We start from the raw sequence: 22982 nt of genomic DNA, 5'->3' as shown, positions 1-22982 counted from the left end.
GCCTTCCTCTCTCTCTCTCTCTCTCTCTGCCATCTGTTTTTGCTCTTTCTTCTTCTTCGCTTCTCTCTCCCTTTTCTTTTTTTTAACCAACTGGTTTCCACTCCAAGCAAAGATTTTCAAAGCTCGCCATTCTTATTTGCGCTGACCTCATCAAGCAAACTGAAACTTCATCCTCCTGGAGACACATTTTGAAAACTGTGCAGTCTCTTTTTCATAGGAATCTTTGAGACGAACAGAGGCAGAACCCAAAGTGGACAGCTGTTGCAAGCTACTGAAATTTTAGCCACATGCGACAGATACACTACTACTTACTTATACAGGCTTTAAATATATACATATTCTTCAATATGTAGATCTTTGGTTGTTCGGGTTTTCTCCCGCGTAAAATTGGAAGTGTCTTGGCGACGTTTCGACGAAGTCCCATTCGTCATCTTCAGGCTGGTGTTTTCAGCTTCTTGCTTTGAGCAGCAATTCTTCAATATATACATATTCTTCAAACACACCCTATAGCTCCTGGATATTATATGATAATTTATAACTATAAGATGCTAAACACCCTTGCTTTAATTTTCAGAAATACATATATTCCCTCAGGTAAAATAAGTTTAATTTGTTAGTGATTATATTTAAGTGGAACTATGGCCCGAAGAAATGTTTATACCATTTATCTCAAGTGCATAAGACCTAAATTCATTTTAAAACTTGTTTTGGATCAGACACAATCCTTCTAAACTGAACAGCCCTTACAACACTATCTACATATTTATTTGGCAAGAGGAATTACTCTCTTAAAGTGCAATAAATCTACTAAATCAATAAAACCAAGTTAGAATAATGAAATCTAGGGTAAATAGATTTCACTACTGAAAGGCTTAGTAGCCAATTTAAAGGCTACAAAATCCATACAAAAAAAGCACATTGTGTCAAAAAATTCCTTGTGTATGAAATATATGGTTTACTACTACTGGATTACATGTCTTCTACATAATATAGACAAAGAAACCAATAGGACCGACAAGATACCTTCTTTATTCTGGGCATATCAAAAAGTGGGTTCAAGATAGAGAAAAAGGTTAAATATTTTGGGGTTACATTGATGAGTTGTGTCTAAATTGTTTCAAAACAATTTTGTAGCTGCATGAAATGATATTAAATATGGGATAACTTGCAATTATCCTCACTGGGCAGAATCTATGTAAATAAGATGGATATTTTACCAAAGATATTATTTTTATTTTAAAGTTTACCAATATTAATAACTGACAGTCCATTTCAACAATGGCAAAAGGATATTTCTACATTTATATGTCAAGGAAACCCCCCCTCCAAGAATTAGATATAAACCTGCAACATGCTAAAGAAAGAAAAGATTGGTTTTACTAGACTTGAAACAACATTTTGATGTCTGCTGTTTGGTCTAGATGAAAGAGTGAGTGATACTCTAAAACAGCTGTTCTCAACCTGTGGGTCGCGACCCCTTTGGGAGTCGAACGACCCTTTCATAGGGGGTCACCTAAGACCATTGGCAAACACATAAGGAACTGAGACACCGCTCCTCCATCCGCCTCCAGGCGGATGTACTTATGTGGACTAGTCATACATGTGTAGAGCAGCTATGTGTAGAAAGCAGTGTAGATCCATTTTAGCCTCCCACTAATTGTCCTCTCTTAGCCACCTGACTTGGTGCTCTTGGACACCATCCTCTTCTTTCCACACCTTCAGTTTCATCTCCGTTTAGCGCTGAAGTGGCGCCCTCTTTAAATTAGGCGTCCAGGCAGCCATAGTTCCTGTCCTGAAGCCAAGATGGACGCAACCATTGGCAAGTAGGGAAAGAAAGTCGCTGAGAGCAGCTCCTCTCATGTGACATGTGCAGAAGCAAAATGGACAAGTGATTGGAGCTGCTGTCTCTTCAATCCTCGATCATGAGCAAAAAGAATCAGGTTTCATATATGAAGCTGGCCGAACCCGCTTTGAGTCGATTCAAAGAGCAAATTGGCTATCGGGAGGAGCCCACTGTGGATACCAAGGTAACAGCATCAAACTCCCCCTCCTCTTTTTCCGTTCCTTTGACCCGTCCTTTCCTTAAAATCCATGAATACCACCTTCTCTTTTTTATTTTAAATACCTGAAGATCCAATTAGGTTTTTGACTGGGCAATTCAATAAACCAAGTAGTAAATTTGAATCTCACAGTATTTGACTCAATTATCCAAAATGAGATTTAAAAAAAATCTAATACACCATTACTCTCATTGACAAATTAAAAGGAATCAATCAACTCTCAGCCTACCTCAGAGGATTGTTGTGGGAAAAATTAGAGGAGCAGTGGGACATATCGTTTGTAAAAACAATAAAGGTGGGATGCAGATAAACAAATAAAACTTCTGTATGACATTTTTGTTAAATTATAAAGAAATACAGATAGTCCTTGCTTAGTGACTGCCCTCATTAGTGAACATTTGAAGTTATAATAGTGCCGAGAAAGTAACTTTACCACAAACACTGGAGCATCCCATGATCATGGATCACCATTTGTGTACATCACAGCTGGATTCACATGGGCCAAGTAAATGAAATCAATGGCAATAAAATCACTAGTGGATGTCCTATGATATCTTGCTTAAAGATTGACTTTATGAGAGCAGAGAAAATGATATCACAACTACACGATGTTTCACTTAACAATCGCTTAGTGATAAAGTTGCTGGTCCCAATTATAGCCCTTAAGTGAGGACCATCTGTAGAAGCAACATAATGATGATGATGATGATAGTAGTAGTAGTAGTAGTAGTAGTAGTAGTAGTAGTAGTAGTAGTAAAGTTGGCAGGGACCTTGGAGGTCATCTAGTCCAACCCCCTGCTCAGGCAGGAAACCCTATACCATTTCGGACAAATGGCTGTCCAGATATTTAAAGCCAGGCTTTTTTAATATTTAATTGTTTTTAAACAATTTAACTAAAACATTTTTGATAGAAATAAACAACACAAGTGCTCTTTATTATTAGCAGGATTAAACTTGCCAGATTTTAAAATTGACAAGCATATTTTTGGGGCCTGCTCTAAAATGCCTTTACAATTATGGAGAATGTGTGTCAACATTTCCTAAATTCCCTTTCCTGTCATTTTTTTTTTTTAATGAACATAATGTAGAGCTGCTTCAAGATGAAAAGCACACTTAACTCTGTGAGAACAGTTGTTGGCTATTTTTTATAAGCATCACTGACTTCCAGCTTTAAGAAGATGTTTCAAATTCAGCATCTCAGATAAGCATCATGGTTATTTTTAAATATGGTCAGCTCCCTAAAATGAGCATTTGCTTAGCTGGAATTGTTCACGATCCAATGCTTTTAAAGAGATGTGTGAGTGCTTTGATAACATCCAAGTTTTTGTTACAGAAAGTTGTTCCTAAAGGGCTAGGAAAATAAATGTGTGTTTGGAACTTCCCAGGTACAGGACATTTACATGATGATGGTTAGTGTTTCCAAAGGCTGAAGGTTAACATAACCTTTACAAGCCCAGGTTTAGGAAACGCTTTCAATAGCTTTCACCTCTCCCAGGAAAAGGTCCTTGTTAATCCATCTAGCAGACACCTGCGCACTCAGCCATCTCTTCCTGCAGGTAGGTTGACAGTATTTACATATTCTTTGTGGTGATGTAAGGTAACAATGAAACCCAACTCCGTGGCCTTAAAAATATACCAGGGTCTGGGGGTTTCATTCGTAGCTGAAACTAAACGCTTTAAACAAATCTTGTTCCCCTCCTTCTGAAATTTTCCAAGTAGGATACAAATTACCAGCTCTTACTATGTGGCACTTGGACAGACAGAGAGATGTATTATGTACTCAAGTAAATATTTGCAGTTAGATGTTTCATGTTTGCATTCTTCATCATACAGTCCTTATCTCTATGAAGTGGCACAAAGGGAATAACTAAAGTTACACTTTCTATTACACAAAGCCTGGCAACTTCTTAAGAAAGTTAGAAACGGCAGGGAACACTTTTTAAAAAGTTTCTGAAAATGTTGAGTTTATAAAAGCCATTGTCACATTCAACAATACAGACATCCTAATGTCTTCTGAAAGAATTGAATGTTTACATGTACAAACATATATTCTATAAAAGAGTCAAATATTACAAGTGTTTTAAATTCTGCCTTGTACAGAATATTGAATAAATTATATTTGCGAACCATGAAGTTTATTCCTTGATTTAATTCTAACAACAGATTTTTTTAACTCAAAGAATTAGCACAAGACAGCAATTGTACTGTTAAGAAAAAAGGAAGGGCAACTTGAAAACCATTCAAACCAACATCTTAACTGAGTGAAAAACATTTATAACTATATGCTTCTAAGATGTACCTGTACATTTTTCTGGATTTTCAGAAATGTAAAAAAAATATAGAAAAATCACACCAGATTGGACATTTTGCATTCTTATTTTATCAAGAACCATTCTCCTACAACCACACTATATGTATGACTTGTGTCTCTATAAGCCTAAGACTTGTAGGAAAATTTGTTGGTACGGAACAAATATTCTTAATATTTTGTGCTATATCAATCAGTGTTATCTCCAAACACCAAATATAAAGTTAGGGAGGTTAGTAGGATCAACACCATATGGAAAAACATTTGTCTTCTTTTTCTGCCATGATTATAATATTATCCCATGCCTGTTGTTGTTCTTTGGCCCAGAGAAATTATTACCAGACTAATAGCAGGGTAACATTTTTCATTAATACTAGAATAAAATATAAGCCTCCTTCCTCCTAACTAACTCTAAGGAGATACTATTTAGTACTAGAGGTAATTCACAATCCATATTATAAATGTCTCTGGAGATTCTCAGTCATCCCAAAGATGCTTTTTCACAAGGCAACTGGACTTCCGTGTTTTTCTTTGAAGACATTTCACCTCTCATCCAGTTCAGCTCTGGCTGGATGGTGGGGAATGAAAGGATTTAGGAAGGATTTATTTATTAAATCCTTCCATTCCCCCACCACATCCAGTCAGAGCTGAAGAAGTTTCTTGGATGAGAAGCGAAACATCTTCAAAGAAAAACAAGGAAGTCCAGTTGCCTCATGAAAAAGTATCTTTGGGATAATCCAAATTACAGGTTACAACTAATTCTGAACTTACAACCATCCATTTAGTGGCTATTTGAAGTTGTATTGGTACTGAAAAAGATAACTTTTATAATCGGCCCTTGCATTTATGACTTGACAACCAGCATGTATTTACGACCGTTGCAGCATCCCAAGGTCATGTGATCACCTTTTGCAACTTTCTCAGCCGGCTTCCAACAAGCAAAGTCAATGGGCAAAGCCAAATTTGCTTAACGACCCATGTGATTCATTTAACTGCAGTGACCCACAACCATGGCAAAAAAAAAGAGGTTGTAAAATCCAGCACAACTCACTTAACAATCACTTTGCTTAGCAACAGAAATCTTGGATCCAATTGTGGTTGTAAGTCAAGGATTATTTGTATATGTGTAGACCAGCCCTCAAGCAGGGATGTGAAGAAACAAGGTATTTCTGATCATTGCTGCACCTGTCTGAAATCAATGGATGTACCAATTTAACAAAAATCAGTCTTACCATGAACAGGAATGGAATGGTATCAGAAATGCTGTCCAAATTAACATCAATGTACAATTAAGAAAAGTTATGGAATACCAGAATAGGAATATGAGTTTAGAAGGAGAAAAAAAGAATCTGTATAAAGGCTACCATCAGATGGGGCATTGTCTTACCTTCTCAGTACAGAGATGAAGAATCCACCAATGGGTTTAGACTGTGTTCCTGCCCAATCAGATCAAGTCAGCCAAAGTTGCCACGCCTCTCCTGGGCTAGAAGGTCCCAGTCTTGACGAAGGCGAAGCCATGACTGACAGCAAGACGTTTTGGCTCATAAATGTAAAGCTAGGCCTAATAACCTACTAGGGTGGGAGTGGATTCTCCGTCTCCGTGCTGAGAAAAGGCGTTCAGGTAAGACAATCCCCTTCCCCAGCACTGGAGATGGAGAATCCACCAATGGGACATACCAAAGCTAAATTGTCCCTAAGGAAGGGAATCAAATCTGCCCAGCGACGCACTTTGGGATAGTACCTGTTGCAGAACCCTCCTGCCAAAGGACGCCTCTGCCGAGGCGAACCTGTCAATTTTGTAATGCCTAATGAAGAATGACGGAGAGGACCATGTGGCCGCTTTGCAAACGTCTTCAATGGATGCTTGAATAGCCCAGGCTGCAGAAGTAGCCGCATTACGGGTGGAATGGGCCGTGATGCGCCTTGGAACCGGCACTGAATCCACCCTATACGCCTCCGCAATACAAACCCTGATCCACCTGCCAATCGTGGAGGATGACACTTTCCTACCCCTGGAAGGAGGATGATATGAAACGAAAAGGGCTTCGGTAGAGCGGAAGACAGCTGTCCGCGAGATATAATAACGAAGTGCTCTGCAGACATCCAGCAGATGCCACTGCCATTCCAGATCATGTGAGGGATTAGGACAGAAATCTGGTAATACAATTTCTTGAGTCCTATGAAATAAGGAATTTACCTTTGGAACAAAGGTTGGATCAAGACGAAGTACCATTCGGTCACGGTGAAAGATACACAAATCATCTCTAGTGGAGAGAACAGCTAGTTCGGAAATCCGCCGCGCGGAGGTGATAGCCACCAAAAAGGCTACTTTGAGTGATAAGAATCTCAACTCCCAGGTTTTGAGGGGTTCAAAGGGCGGATTGGTAAGAGAATTGACTGGAGCATTTGTATCTTGAATTTTCTGTAAAAAAGATGCCGGTTCAGTCTTTTTAGATCTAGGATAGCTCTCCATCCTCCCGAGGCCTTGGGAACGACGAAGAGGATAGAGTAGAATCCCCGATCTCTCTGATCCAACGGTACCGGTTCTATGGCCCTTATGTTTACGAGATGCTGAATAGCCTGTTGCATCGACCTTTTCTTTGTGAGATTCCTTGATAGGGGACAAGAGAGGAAGCGATTTGGAGGGTAGGTGAGGAATTCTAGGGAGAGCCCGTGATGAACTGTGTTCAACACCCATGCGTCTGTGGTGGTGACCTCCCACTGGCTGGCAAAGAGAGAAAGTCTGCCGCCTATGGGAGGGACCATCGGAGAGTCATCTGGAATAACAGAAGGGCCGACCGCTCCCACGAAAGGGCCGGTTGCCCTGAAATTGTTGTCTGGGCTTAGAGCCCATTCTGTCCGATTGTCTGTCCTGTCTGTCCTGTCTAACAGGAAAGGAGCGGGGCAGATAGGAATAAGTGGACCTAGTCCCTGAACAAAAGGACTGCCTCCGTGAGTATGTGTTGGATCTTTTGTCCGGACGTTTAATAAGGTGATTGAGGACCTTACACTTATCCTTATTCTCTGTAAGGTAAGGATCTAAAGATTCCACAAACAGCTTCTCCCCCCCCCCCCCGATAAGGGGCTGCTGACAGGCGCCATTTGGACCTGGCGTCTGCATGCCAGTGTTTCAGCCAAAGCATACGACGACCAGTAACCTTGGAAGCCATAGCCCTGGCTAAAAATCTGGCCGCCTGCAGTGTTGCATCGGAAGCATATTCCGTTGCTGCCACCATCTTGCTCAAATCCTGGTGGGTTCGGATATCTTCCACCGGCATTCTGGCCTGGAGCTGTCTCAGCCAGCAGAGAGCAGACTTATTGAAGAAAGAGGCCGATGTATCTGCCCTAATAGCCCAAGCTGTAGCTTGGTGTGTCTTACGAAAGGTGAACTCCTTTTTACGATCTTCTGCCTTTAGGGCATCAGACACATCCCCAGGAGTGGCAGTGGGAGATACCAGGGGTCCCAAGGGTTCATCCACCTTGGGGACCTCTAGGGCATCTGCCAAGTCCTGGTCATGTTATAGAGTCTTTTATCACAGCCACTTGGGATGAGAAGGGAACCTGGGGATTCCCACTGTTTCCTGATCGCATTCAGAAACATAGAAAGACATGGTATGCAGTGTTGTGTGGTTACCGGTTCAATAAAGTTCAGATCCACCTCCGAGTCCGGAGCCGCAGTCGAAGTTGATGTACAAGACTTGGGACCAAGATGGGCTGTGGAAGTGGCCTTTCGGAGCAAGGGAACAAAATGAGACGGATTAAAGAGACCCGTAAAGGATGGCATTTCAGGAGGGTCTTCCTCCTGGTCCGACATCGGAATCCCCACGTCTGCATCATACTCACGAAAGGATGAACCCTCAGAGTAAGAAGATTGTGAAGGTGAAGTAGGTGCACCATATCCCTCCGTCGTTGGCTGGTGAATCGGTAGGGGAGAAACCGAGGTAGCCCTAGGTACCTGAGATCTAGCCTGAACGGCGCGCTCTACCGCCTGAGCAATCAACTCATTTAGATGGTCCTCCGTGGGCAAAGGAACCGGCTCTGGTAGTCTGAGTCCAGCTGCTGTGGGGGTAAAAGTGGCTTCTGGGGCGGAATGCAGAGCCCGCTGAGCCACAGGCTGCAAGATGTGTTCTCGATGAGATGAATCACCCGGTAGAGTGTTAAAGACTCTGTCTCCTGTGGACCAGATTCCCAGAGGGGAAGTGGAGGGTCCAAGTGGTAAATCAAATGAAGGAACTTCAGCCTGAGTGGCTTCAGTCCTGGTCTGTTCTTGGGCTTTAGAGAATATCCTCTCTAATGCCCGGTGTCTCCTACTGGCCTATTTTTCCTCCTTTTTAGATGTTTTTCCTGCAGATCTAGCCTTGGCTTTAGCCTTGGCCGAAATCTTACCTGCCGCCTCTTGGTTGGAAGATTTCTGTCGTTTTGAGGCTGATGAGAGAGGTGAAAGTCCCTTCTTGGAAGAGCCAGATTCTTCCATCCTCGTGGATTATCACAGAAGCACAATTGGGTACTCCTGGTATCCAGAGGCAGCTGTCTGTCTACTCTGGATAAGCACAGGAGCATGATAGGGTACCCCCGGAATCCAGAGACAGCTATTATTGTCAACTTGGATAATCACAGATGTACAATAGGGTACACCTGGTATCCAAGGACAATTAATTTGTGGATAGCGCAAGTGCACGATAGGGTACACCTGGTATCCAAAGATTGCCAATTAGTGGATAACACAGGTGCATGATGGGATACACCTGGTATCCAGGGACTACTAATTTATGGATAACACAGGTGCACGATAGGGTACACCTGGTATCCAAGGACTGCTGATTTATGGTTAACACAGGTGCACGATAGGGTACACCTGGTAACCAATGACTATTAATTTGTAGATAACTCAGGTGCACAATGAGGTACACCTGGTATCCAGAAACTACCACTTAATGGATAACATAGGTGCACGATAGGGTACACCTGGAATCCAGAAACTGCTATTTTGTGGGTAAACCCAGATGCATGAAAAGGTACACCTGGAATTCAATGCTGCTATACAGGGAGAATCAAGGACCTACTGTGTGTGTAAATAATACTTAGTGTATATGAGGAGACACCAGTTCAAATTCTGCTAGAAGGAGAGTGTTACTAAGAATAACTGTTTTGAAAAAGGATTCAGTACAGGCTCCAAACAAAAAAAACAGATAATCATGAAAAAGAACTGTTAGTTCTCAAAATGGTGGATTCAAGATGGCGGCCGATGCGAAAATGAAACTCACTGAGACTGTTCAACAACAGAGAATGGTGTTAGATCCACAAAATGGCGGATACAATTCTTAACAATTATTTGGCCATCACTATGCGTCTCTGAGCCTCCCTATAGGATCCAGAGAACTCCTCCAACGAGAAAATCACTAAAGAGCTTCAACGGAGCAGTCGAAGCCTCTAAAAAGCAAAAGGAGCTCGCCTGCCTCTGTTGCCCTGCTTAGCCGCCTAATTGAACCGCCAGCCAGCTGAAAAAAACCCGTTCGGAGCAGCATGTGCTCAGCCGGCAACAGGGGCTGCAATAGGGAAGCAATGATCCCTCAGCCGCCCAGAACAGCCCTTAAATAACAAGAAAGGGCAAAAAAATAGCGTTTTAAACTGCTGATAAGCCTGCCTGCTGATTAGCACTTCCACCACCCCCTCTTGAATCATAACTCTTGGAGCTGCGTTCCAGACCCCAATCAGGGAAGGAAACTAAAGCAAAATAGAAAGGACAACTATAGTTGTTCCTGGAGAATTATTAAATGGAACTGAACTTAATAGGAATCCAACAGAGAAGGTTAGGGAGGATAGAAGAAAACGAAACCGAAAGACAACAAAATGCAGAAAGAGAAGCTGATCCCAGCCTCACTTTAAGGTTAAGAGGGGAAGGAAGGGAAATAAACAGCAATCTGACTCAAGTGCTGAGCCCAGCACTGATCAGAAAACTATTAAAGTCAAGGAAAGATGGAAAATCCACCAATGGAGACTATACCTGCCTAAGAGCCAAACTTTCACGTCTATTCATGGGCAAGATCAAGTCAAGACTGGGACCTTCTAGCCCAGGAGAGGCGTGGCAACTTTGGCTGACTTGATCTGATTGGGCAGGAACACAGTCTAAACCCATTGATGGATTCTCCATCTCCAGTGCTGGAGAAACATTATGTTAACTAGGAGCATAAGTTAGACAACACTACAAGGACTTTTCCTTACCAGCTGATCCCTTTCCCTAGCAACTGATATTTACTGTTTCTAAAACCTCAATATCTTTTTGGGTAGTAGAATTAACAATTATTTACAGATGCATTTCTAATTATTTGGTTTAATCTTTTAAAAGCATTTAAGTCAAATGGGCATGACACCAGTTTAAATCATGGATGGGCATAATACCAATGTAGGAAATTATGTAAATTGCACACTATGTGAAGATTCCCCCACCAACCTGCAGGTGTTGTTTTTTGAATTTTCGGGACAATAGTGATGACAGTGACACCACAGCTTCTTCTGGGCAGGAGCAGCTGCTGTGCTCCCCCCGTCTTCTTTCCTAGCATCGATGTTTCCTTTCCCAGAATTCCTCAAGGACCTGCTGTCTAGGAAGTTTGCTATACAGGAAAAGAAAACAACCATGAAAATAAGGCTAATAAATGTTTATGTTGCTATGAATTAGAAAAGGTTACAATATTTTATTAGTGAGTACATCTGTCATTTGTGTGTGTATCTGAGAAACATTCCTATTAAAGATCCTTTCCCAGGTTTGACTCTGGCATCCTTGATACTTACGATATTAAGGGTATTGTTTCCACTGCCCAATTTTTTGAAGCTGAGGGCAGTGGAAACAAGCTGATATTTTCAGAATATAGAACAAAAATTCTGTATGTTGCAAGAAAGTGAATTAAATTTAAATAGTTCTTCATTTCAAAAGACTATCTGATGGGTTGCTATAAAGGGGAAGCTTTAAACTTTTCCAAGTTTGCATTTCAAAGTCTGTGGCTAGCTCTGAGGGATCGTCTTCTGATACTTTTGCAACCAGGAACTGCACTGTGACTTACCAAATTATAGTAGAAACTATACAGCAGCATTAAACATAAAGCAGGTGAACATGATAACAACCTTTCTAGATTTAAGGCAATAGTTGATTGCATATATGAATACAATATGATCTTCTAGGTGAAATACAGATAGATCATATTTAACAACTGTCTTGTTTAGTGACCATTTGTAGTCACCACAGAGATGAAAATGTAACTTTCCAACCAATCCTTGCATTTATGATTGTTCAATATCTACTCTGAGTCAATCTTCAACGAGGCACTGGAAAACATCGATGCTGGCACCAAAGTAAACAGTGTTTGGATCAACAATTTAAGATATGCTGATGATACAGTTCTGCTTGCCAGTAAGCATGAAGACCTTCAGCTCCTCATCAACAGAGTCACAGAAATTTCTGAAAAATACAGCTTGAAGCTTAATACCTCAAAAACCAAGATCATGGTCGTCAGCAAACAACCCGTTAATTTACCACCAATAAATTCAGAAGGAATACCACTAGAAAAAGTTGAAAGGATCATGCACCTCATTTCTAATTTACATGAAAGCTGGGACATGACTGTTGAAGTAGACAAGGATAGAAAAAGCTCGAACAGCATTCTTCAAAATGAAAAAGGTCTTCTGCAGTCACGACATAAGCCTAAGACTGAAAATCAGGCTTGTCAGATGCTATATTTTTTCTATCCTGCTCTATGGAGTAGAGAGTTGGTCTCTGACAGAAGGCCACCTGAAGAGACTAGAAGCATTTGAAATGTGGATTTACAGGCGGCTGTTACGTATAAATTGGGTTGACAAGATCAGAAATGAGAAGGTGATAAGCTGCCTGGGAAAGCCAAGGGAAATCATCAAAACAATTAAAAAATGAAAATTAGAATATTTCGGACATGTGATGTGACACTCAGAAAAATACGGCATACTCCATTTAATCCTCCAGGGAAAGATTGAAGGCAAACGAGGTCCAGGCAGAAGAAGAACACTGTGGCTTCAAAATCTAAGGGACTGGTCTGGAAAAAACTCAGCAGCACTTTTTTGTGCAGCTGCTGATAAAAACAGGATCGCCAACATGATCGCCAACGTCCAATAACGGATATGGCACAAGAAGAAGAAGAAGAAAGCAAAGGAAAACTGAAGATTATAAGCCCAACTTTGGTTTCACGTAATGATCACTTTGCTTAATGACTGAGTTGTGGATCCCAATTGAGGACTACCTGCATTAGCATATTCATTTTAGCTTTCTTCAATCAACTAGTTGTAAAACTAAGTCCTGATTGAGGATGCTTTCAATGCAGGCTTTAGACAGAAACTTTTTTAAATATCTCAGCATAAGAATTTTTGAAGTCTCACATCAATACAAGTAACAGATGAATTTTTTTTCTAACTCTTTAGCACAGTGGAGAGCAGAAAATATTAACAGTTACAAATTTGAAGTCTGATCTTGTTTTATATATTGAAAATGTATTTACTTAACAAACGTATATGTTGTCTAAACCATAAAGGTAGGTGGCTTATACATTAGCACAAGCAGATTTCTTATTAGAATAATAAGATAATAAATCCTCTCTAAGGATTTTTTTATATAGTACTTCTTTTATAAAACTTCTCTCACACACAATAACCTGCAATGAATTAAGTTTTGCATTAGGGCATTTTAAATTCCAACCTACAAAAGAGGACTTTTATATCAACAGATGTTAGCTTTTTAGGTCAATGGAACAGAGCCTTTTAAAACTAAAGCTCAATTTTCAGCAAATAAGCACAAAACTGGGATTGTGACTAACATTGTTATTCATGGACAGAAGTCTGACTTTTCACAAATGTTCTAGGCAGAGGTTTCAGACATCTGGCAAAGCGAAATAAAAAATATTAAAAATTATTAATAATGAAGAATAAAAAAACCAATGATATACATGCCTTATTTAAAGATGTAACTATTTTCCACTTTTCTGAAAATAATAGAGCAAGCAAGTTCAATCTATCTTGTATATAACTTTCTCACGCTCACAATCATCACTAACATTTAGGAACTCAAACTAGTCAAGATTAGGCACTTTTTAAATCTTATAAAATTTAAAGCACTCTTTAGAAAGTGATTTACCAGAGCAACGATAACTAATCTGTAATTTAGTACAGGCAGGTCACTGACTGTAGCAAATAATCTCTGACTGTAGCAAATAATCTATAATTCAGACTTGGCTACTAAACTAAAATAGTTCTTGTAAAAAACAAAGAAACAAAAACACCATATGTTAGGCACCATCTAAAGTCTAGAGAAGAGTAGCTACTGGAAAAACATATTCTGAGGGTTTTTTTTTTTTGTTGTTAAGGCAATTTCTCAAGAGAGTTCCCCTGATGTTCATCCATCCTTACATTCAGGAGACAGTTATAAGTTTGCATGAATAATTTTCCAGCTGATTAATTTAATAACAGAGCCCTTATTGTGTTAACATTTTTCTGTGTGGTGTGCTGTACCGATTATGATGGTTCGTTTTAATATGGTCTCCAGTTTTCTGGTTTTATTTATTTGTGAGAATTCTTTTCATGATAGCACAACAGACTATTAATTTTAACATAAGAAAACAGGACATGTAATTTTCTTGACAAGGTAGAGAAGCAGTATCAGTAGGAGAGAGCCTAAATCCACCAGCTTAATGTGGATCCTGTTATAATGGAAGAGAATGTTTTCTACTGCAAATCTTAATGACTACAAGAAACAACAATGAGTTTTCACTTAACATAATCTGCCAAATTCACTCCCAAACAGTACAAATATTTCTGCTTTCCAGAAATTCAGAGCAGCTGTTAAGTTTGGTTATAGTGGAAGCACCCTGGCTTCCAAATATTCTAACAGGAATTTAGTGGTATCTCTTTGTTCTTTTGGCAGACCGCCAACAAACTCAGAACAGAGGTGGTTGTAAGAAGAATTGTTTAAGGCCATACAAAAAAGTGCTGTGTCAACTAACTAGTTCATACTTAGCTGTAGACAGAAGAAAAAGAATCATATATCAGATCTTTTAATTTGCTTTGCAATCTATAAAGCCCTATCTGTTTGCATGGATGTATGTAAATGTTTATATGCAGAATTTGGAAATCTCAGAAATGGAATTAAAATATAAAACAAATGCTTATCTATAAAACATGGCAATTTAACTGAAGCTAGGTTACAGGGACTGTTCAGACATAAAGAAACTAAGCACAAAGAATTAGAAGTGGCTTTTGTTATTACTTCTGCACTTTTCCACACTACAAGGAGAAAGAAAGAACTGGAATCAGATATCCTACATTTATCTAAACACAGGATCTCATCAATCCTATAAAGAAATTACTGAAGCGACATCAGGTTTCCTGTGCTCTAAGTACTTGGTTTATTTTATCAGTAGAAAACCAGCAGCATTGCTTTTGCCTGATGGAAATACCAGATTAGTGTAAATTTAACAATATTTTAGCTTCTATTGGAGAACACTGTGTACAAGAAGCATATCTTGAAGGCCGGTGGAGAGTGTGAATGGGGGCTAGTACATACAGATCTGAACATCAGATTTAGAAGGGATATTGATAAAGTAGAACATGTTCAAAGGAGAGCTACCAAACTAATCAATGACCAGAAAAGAAAAAAATTATATATGATTGGAGATATGTTTAATCTGGAGAAAACTGTGGAAGATGGGATAGTTGTTTCCAAGTATCTAAAGCAGCGTTTCTTACAATGGCAACTTGAGGATGTGTGGATTACAACTCCCAGAATTCCCCAGTCACGCATTTTGAAGCTGCCAAAGTTGACAAACACTAATCTAAAGAGCTGGTACATTCAAAAAATAGGCAGAATAATCCGACTTGTTCAAGCATTGTAAGAAACACTGTATTTAAATTAAAAGGCAGTACATGTTGATTGGATATCAGGAAAAAATTTCCTAATGAAAAAACATGTTCAACAATGGAAAGGGTCACTTTTGCTGGGGGTGTTGCAACTGAGGGTTAATGGTTATAGAAAATTGAATTAGGAAAAAATTAGGAAAAAAAAAACTTATCTAAAAGCGTCCCCCAAGTGAAATTCAACTCTTGATGACTACATCCATACAGTTTTCCTAGCAATGTTATAGATATATTTTCAAACTTCCCAGCTTTAACTTTACAGTCCTAGAATTCCAAGGCAGTCCCCATTCAGTTACTATCCTTGGTTGATTCTGCTTAGCATCTAAAAAACAGCCAAGGTCATCTGGGTGCTGCAAAAGCTTGCTTCAAGTCATAAAGTCATAATGCCACCATGCATATTTTTTTAAATAAATGCTTCTGACCTTCTTTCCCCTTCCTCCAGGATATTCTCTGATATATACTAATATATCAAGAATATATAATTCTTCCTTTAAAAAAACTCTTCCTGTGTAAAAAAAAAAAACCCTATAGTACTGGCCTTGCCTATTTACATTCATTTTCCATTGACTTCTTACAACCTTGCCAAATCTCCATCCCCAATGAAAATCACATGACCAGACCGTAAAACTACTGTGCTGCTGCTAAGGGGGTTTCCATTAACAAAACAGAGCACCGTATGTTGGGTTAAGCCTGCACCTGTGATCAGTTATTCACCCGTTAAGAAATGAAGCCCAGGCTAGGGTGCTTAATCCATCTCAGCTGTTCTCTCCCCAGCCTCTATTCTCTCTGATTGCACAGTTGGCAAGCAGCAATCTGTCTGACTAGGCAAAGCGCCACATGTGTGATGCTTATGTTAATTTATTTATTTATTAAATTTTTAGGCCTCCCATCTTCCCTATAAGGTAAATCTGGAGAGCTTACAACTTATAAAACACATAGAAAAATAGTTAAAATATTAAAACTACACAGATTAAGATTTTAAAATTATACTGAAACCAGAACTAAGAGACAGGGATGAGGATCAGCCACCTCCTCCTTCATGTGATACTGACTACATGACAAAAGAAAGATGAAAGAGAGAGAATATAGAAGGTTTGAAAATTGCCTATAAAGCCCATGTGAAATTTTATAGACAACTGTAATAATATCCAGAATAAGACTGATAGATAGGTAAATAACCTATTTTAATAGGACTACGAATGTGATGCACATAAGAAAAATCAATAAGCTTTGATCATACCATTGTGGCCACCATCTTGACTTCTATATGCACCTACAAGAAATGTTAATTAAAACACAAAATACCTACCTACCTATCAGTATGTGTATGTATGTGTGTGTGTGTGTGTGTGTGTGTGTGTGTGTGTTTGTGTGTATATATATTTTCAGTCTAGAACCAAATAGTAATAGAAGAGAAAAACTGAAGAAAATCACAAAATGCAAAGATCTACAAACAGAAGTAGAACAATTGTAGCAAAAGAAAGCAAACAGAGTACCAATAGTAATAAACCCTTGGGTATAACCCCAAAACATACCATCAGCATTGACAAAATCCCCATCAATCAATCAATTGCAAAAGGCAGCTTACATCCTGCAATGATACCTTTAACACCATCAAACATTTGTCTACCCCAGGCCCTTAGAAAGGACTCAGTAGACAGATAAAATTGTCAAATCCAGTCCACACATCTGGTTGGCCGTGCAGACAAACATAACATTTATATTCTGCCTGGCCACTCTGTAAAAGAAGGAAAGGAGGTTCAATTATGCTTACCAAAGGCCTGGGGAAAGGGCCACAACTTCAGGGTCCTTCAAAACACAGTAAGTATGGGCCATTTGAATCTTGGAGAGGGTGTGCTTCTGAGTTGTCTATAAATGGCACTGTTTAAAGGAACTTGGAACATGCCAACTCCGCTAGCTCACCTGGGCAGATATTATGGGAGACAGATGTTCCTTCAAGTAGATCTTATGCTGTATAGGTTGTTATAGGTAGTAACCAGCACCTTGAACAGAAGTGTTACATGGGCATACAACAGCATGTCTATCACTACCTAGGCCACTGCAACCTCAAATAGTTGAAACTTCCAGGTGCTCTTCAAAGAGAGCCCCACATAGTTTCTTTCTCTACCTCCTCTCTTTTCCTTTTTTTCTTGTTGAGGCAAAAACTTGTTATAGTAATCCAGAAGCCATATTTGCAGTTTTTCTGGCTAAAGAATTTGAAGTATTTGCTCTTAGAAAATACTAAGAGCAATTATATGAATTACAAGGAATAAAGAATCTTTCACCAAGGCATCATAAATAACACCTTCCATAATGGTGTGCCATCTCTAGCATGCTTGCCTTACATTTTAAATCGTTTCATACCAAGCACAATATTTTTCAACTATTAGGCAAACCTTGTTTTCATTCTGAGGTTTTCTGTAATTTAAGCTATTAAACTTAACTATATGGTGCATTTTATTTGTTTTACAGCTGCCTGCAATTAGGTTGCCAATGTACTTTATTTTATAAACATGTCAGCAATAAGTGATCATTAGAATGTATAACTGCTTTACAAATGATGCATAGATGTTCTACACAGATTCCATAATAAACGTAGGTTCTCCATTTTTTTTTTTTTTGAGTTACAGTTTTTCTTCAGTTACAGAAAGGTAAATGTTTTCCCTGTCCAGTCATGTCCAACTTTGGGATGGCGTTCATCTCTGTTTCCTAGCCAAAGGAGCGAGCATTGTCCAAGGAAGTTTCCACGGTCATGTGGTTGGCATGACTATACGCTGAGGCACACTGAACACTATTACCATACTTCCCACTGAAGTGATACCTATTTATCTATTTACATTTGCATGCTTTCAAACTGCTAGGTTGCCAGGAGCTGGGACAAGAATGGGAGCTCATTGATCACCCAATATGTATAACTTTATATGCCAGTAAGCATATTATTATGCTTACAGCATAATAAAAAGATAACAAGATAATTCAAAACAATTAAAATATCAGAAAAATAAAGTCCAAGAAACCAAGAGGACAAGAAACGTGGGGGAGGAGATCTTTTTAGAATCTTAATTACAAATCATATACATAATTATGATGAATTGTGCCTCACTTTATTTTTTTAATAATAAATGGCAGAATAGAAACTGTATAGAGACAACAAAGGGAAAAGGCTTTGGTGTATATTGTCTAACAAATCGATAAAATTATGCTGCTTTTTTAAAGCAACTTTCCTTGAGCAATATTTCCTTTATAGCTAATTGCTCAGATACAGTAAGTTTCTGTAGAAGTGAAAGAGTATTTATCACATTCTGTTCTAATAAAGGGAAACAGTAAAACTCCTAGACAGGGACCACTATTTCAAACTACCCACATACTGTATGAAGGGTTGTTTTCTGATTTCTTCTGAGTTGCAAGCCAACAGATCAGTAATTATGATCAACAGTCTCAAAGATAATATGTTGATTTTTAATTTTTTTTTGCCTTAGGAGCAATTTTACTGCAGTAAAATTTGAAAGCTGCTTATCTACATTTTTAGCATAAACAGAAGTCATTCTATTCAAAGGTGCAAAAAATAGACTTATTGTTGTCATTCCATACTAGGTTTAAAAGACAATAATGAATAATGTGCTTTTAGCTGATGCAGTCTAACCTGAGATAAATAAATGGTAGGTAAGTAAATAACTTAAGCTGCTGTACCCACAAAAGGTCCATTTGTCATGACAATTCATTTAGAAAATCCACAATGGAAATTACAATTCAAAAGACTAAATCACAAAGATTTGTAACTAGATATGCCAAGTACATTTAAAATATGCCAGAATCAGATCTGTCTATCTGAGTCTAGAAATGTTTAAAGGTAAATCTGCTGGGTGCTATGGCTTTGCTTGAAACCGTGGTTTAAAAAGCAAAGCTTTTATTTTCCAAAATCCTACTCTTTTTAATTGAACATACTATATTCTAGAAAAGGTTATCATAGATTTTTCAATGCACCTAAATATTTTAAAACTCAATTTTTTTCACATTATGATACAGACGTTAAGTGGAGTCATTAGACAAAGGAGCATATTAAACCTGTCCTCCGCCTTGTCAGCCATCTCTCTTGGCTTCTCTATGCATCCCAAGCACTTTTAACTTTCCATGCAATGTTATTTCAATCATGCTTCTAAGATGTTATTATATTCACATTTATGTATAAGAGCTGTGGTGGTGCAGTGGTTAGAATGTAGTACTGCAGGTTGACTCTACCACTGCCTGGAGTTTGATCTATAGTAACTGGCTCAAGGTTGACTCAGCCTTCCATCTTTCTGAGGTTGGTAAAATGAGGACCCAGATTGTTGGGGACAATATGCTGATCTGTAAATCACTTAGAGGGGTATGTATACCACTAGGAAGCGGTATATAAGTGCTATTGCTACTCTGCAGCTACTGTATTTAGAGTAACTGCATATTCATGTAGCATAATGATATTTTCCATATAGACCCACCACAATATTTTAGGTTAATGGGCAAACTTTAAATTTTGAAGTCTTATGAAGACCCATCCAAAATAAGGAAATTTAGAGAATATAGACCCCATAGTCAAGGTCCTGTAAAAATTGGATAATAGAACTTCTACTTCTTTGAAATTACAAGCTCTGTGCCAGAGATCCCTTCCTGCTTTTCTAGCCCAACTGGATACTCAATGGAGTATTTTCTTTTCTGCGAGGAGGGTTTGGAGATTCCACACATGGATAGTGTGTAAAAAATCTCTTAACCTAGGAGGACAAGTAAATTAATAATATCTCCTTTCCCAACTAAGCTTGTGATGCCAACTGTGATGACTACAATTCAAGCACCTTTTTTCTTTGACTGCCAGATCCCTTCATTCTCAAGGTTCAGTGTAGTTCTTTCTTATCAAAAATAAGATAGACCAGCTCTTCCTTATAAAATAGCATTCTATATTAAATATTTTACATTCAAAATATAAAAACAATTTATATGTTGTATTTGTTGTTTGCTGTATCTATAACTTGTTCTCTATGAGGTAAAAATGAGGGTTTCATCTAAATTTATTCCCATAATAACAACTCCGACAGGTAAGCTGGACTGAGGTACAATGAGAACTCTAAAGCATGCAGGGATCTGCTTGTCTGAGTGAGGACTTTGATTTCACTCAATTATCTTCATATTTATCATTTTTAATAGCAATTCATTTTCTTGTAGGGAAGTAGTCCTGATAATTTGGGTTGGCTTTTTTCCAATCTTTCATAGGAGTTATCTTTTAGAAACTGAATATATACCTTCAAGTCAACATTGATTCTTAGCACTGCACTAATACAGCTTCCCCAGGTGGATCTATTCTCAACTTCATCCTTTAGGTCTTCCATGCTGTAGTCACTGTTGCTGTAATTGAATTTATCTTTTTTTTCTTGTCTTCATCTTCCATCTTGCCATCACAGATGGGATAGGGGTTCTCATGCAATGTGTCCAAATTAAGATAATTTGAATCTGGACAGTTTGGAGATGGGTTATTGTAAACTCAAGGGCTCTGTGTAAAATAAATCAAATATGGTCTAATCATATTTTAAATTATCTTCCCCTTCAGCTCCAATGGATTAAATTAATGTTTTTGCTGAGGATCACTTTCATCATCAGTTCAGACGTTATCAATTATGTATACTTTAAATGTTGTGATATCTGCATGCATCACTTTGTATTTCCTTTCAATGAATTTAGGATAGACACAGTCTGTCTGGATTCTAATTCTGAACACATTGCTTTCTATTGCTTCTAAAGCTGTTCAATCTATATGCACACAAATCAGCACTTTAAATTTCAACATGAATCATGCTCACTGGAGCTATTTGTGTCCAGCATTCGGAGAACTATGAGTTGTATAACCCTGCAAAATTGTGGCAAAATGTTGGACTACCTCCAAATTTATCATCTCATTAAATTATTTTTTTATTCCAACTGGCTGTCTCAAGGTGATCATTATTCTGCTTCATGATAAACCCAAACAAGGAATACATGACTGCTGAAATTATATTTCTCCTGTTGCTTATGTTCTCAATATCTCTTTTTATAGAAACTCTGAGAGAGCTGAAATTGCAATTAATCTGGAAGACACCCCCTCCCTGTCCAGCTTGGAAAAAGACTGCAGTGTTATCAGTTGAAATAAACTAAATTATAATTCCTATTTCTCCATCAACAAACAAAGAATCAAAGCTCGCACAAGACATTGCTCTCCCATTGCAAGTGTCAGGTGCTACAATGGCAGGCCAGAAGTGAGAATGCCCAGGTGTGCATTATGTCACTAACTGAAAACAACTCAGGTTGTCTGGAATCTGATCCCACAACCCACACATTCCTCTGGGCATTAAAAAAAACCCTCCCTAAAGGAATATTACACTAATGCTGCCGACTTCTTACAAACATCTTTACAAACCATACCTCCTCCTTTCCCTAGATTGTGCAAAGTCGGTTTGCCCATATACGTGAGGATTGTTCAACTAAAGGATTTTTATGCTCTTTTCGGTCACTTCTTCTGGACATGCAATGCACGATCTGTTTTAAAAATATTTCCCTATTGGCTCATTTATTATTTCAATTTATATTATGATATCTTCCTAGTGTCTTGAAATACACTCGTAGATAAATCACAAATATATCTGAAGTCCTATTGTCTTCTTATAATGATGTAGTACAATGGATTCTTTTCCTAAACAAATGGTGCAAACACACATATTTGCTAAAATGACACAAGTGCAATTCTGGCTTGTGAAAGTAAAGTCCCTGGCAGTAAATCACAATTTATTGTCCTCTAGGCACACATTAGCTTATGATGATAAAAATTATATGCTAATGCACCTGGAGGGAATTAGGTTGAAGAAATCTCATCTACAGTATTTTGAATGCAAAACATTTGTAAAAGCAAGTCCAAAGTATTGAAAGAAATGTGCAAGTCACATATCACAAGACCATATGGAAGAGAAAATCCAAACATCCTAACCAAGTCACTCTACCTATTTTTGTCTTTTACACAATTTCATTACGTCATTTCATGTAATCCACAGACCTAACCAATATCTCCTTTTGTCTGTCTTCAATTATTTTCCCCACTTATGAATGCCTGAGCTATCACCATACACACAAAGGGCTAGAGGTAATTCTTTCCCTTGAGAACACAAGGATTTCCTTTCTGTAGGGTGGAAAGTACTAGTATTGCCTTTCTATTTATGACTTACTCATTGTTTTTCCAAAAAAATGAACTGAGCAGAAATAAGGATTAGTATTAAGTAGCTATAAGAAAAGAATGTTAGAGGAATGCAGTGAGCCACATCTGATGTTCACAAATAAGATGGTAGGTGGAAAGAAGACAGCCAGATTCTTAGTGATTGGGATAATATAGTTAACAAAACCAAATGTGTATCCTAATAAAATAGTACGCTTAATACTTCCAATTCATTCTCAGGAGTCCTATTTACATTAACTGTTATTCCTTCAAGCATAGGATAAATAATTGTACTTTAGTGATAATTACAGTTTAGTATTTTCACTTTCTTTTACATTTTCTCCTACAGGGAATAGAAACAAACTGTTTTCTTCACCCAGTATACTCATTTGGTATTATGGCCTACCGGTAATATTTTATCTCCTTTTTTACAACTTACCCCTTGCCATTCTAATATTGTAGAAAAATTTGGTAGCTTCAG

The 22982-nt window shown here is 38.3% G+C and overlaps 1 protein-coding gene across 9 annotated transcripts in view; it reads right to left on the bottom strand.

Moving 5' to 3' along the window:
* BMPR1B (bone morphogenetic protein receptor type 1B) overlaps nucleotides 1–22982 on the bottom strand; it is a 188138-nt gene that overhangs the window by 24026 nt on the left and 141130 nt on the right. For all 9 annotated transcript variants that reach the window (XM_039322848.1, XM_039322853.1, XM_039322850.1 and 6 more), the window contains one exon: nucleotides 10820–10979. In XM_039322848.1, the coding sequence (XP_039178782.1) occupies nucleotides 10820–10979 (160 nt within the window). The remainder of the gene's footprint in view (nucleotides 1–10819; nucleotides 10980–22982) is intronic.

This window comes from Crotalus tigris, unplaced genomic scaffold, assembly GCF_016545835.1.
Source record: "Crotalus tigris isolate CLP2741 ecotype Arizona unplaced genomic scaffold, ASM1654583v1 scf7180000024151.2778019, whole genome shotgun sequence".
NCBI classification, from domain to species: domain Eukaryota; kingdom Metazoa; phylum Chordata; class Lepidosauria; order Squamata; family Viperidae; genus Crotalus; species Crotalus tigris.
Note: the sequence above shows the minus strand (reverse complement) of the source record. Positions and strands in the feature narration are given on the sequence as shown.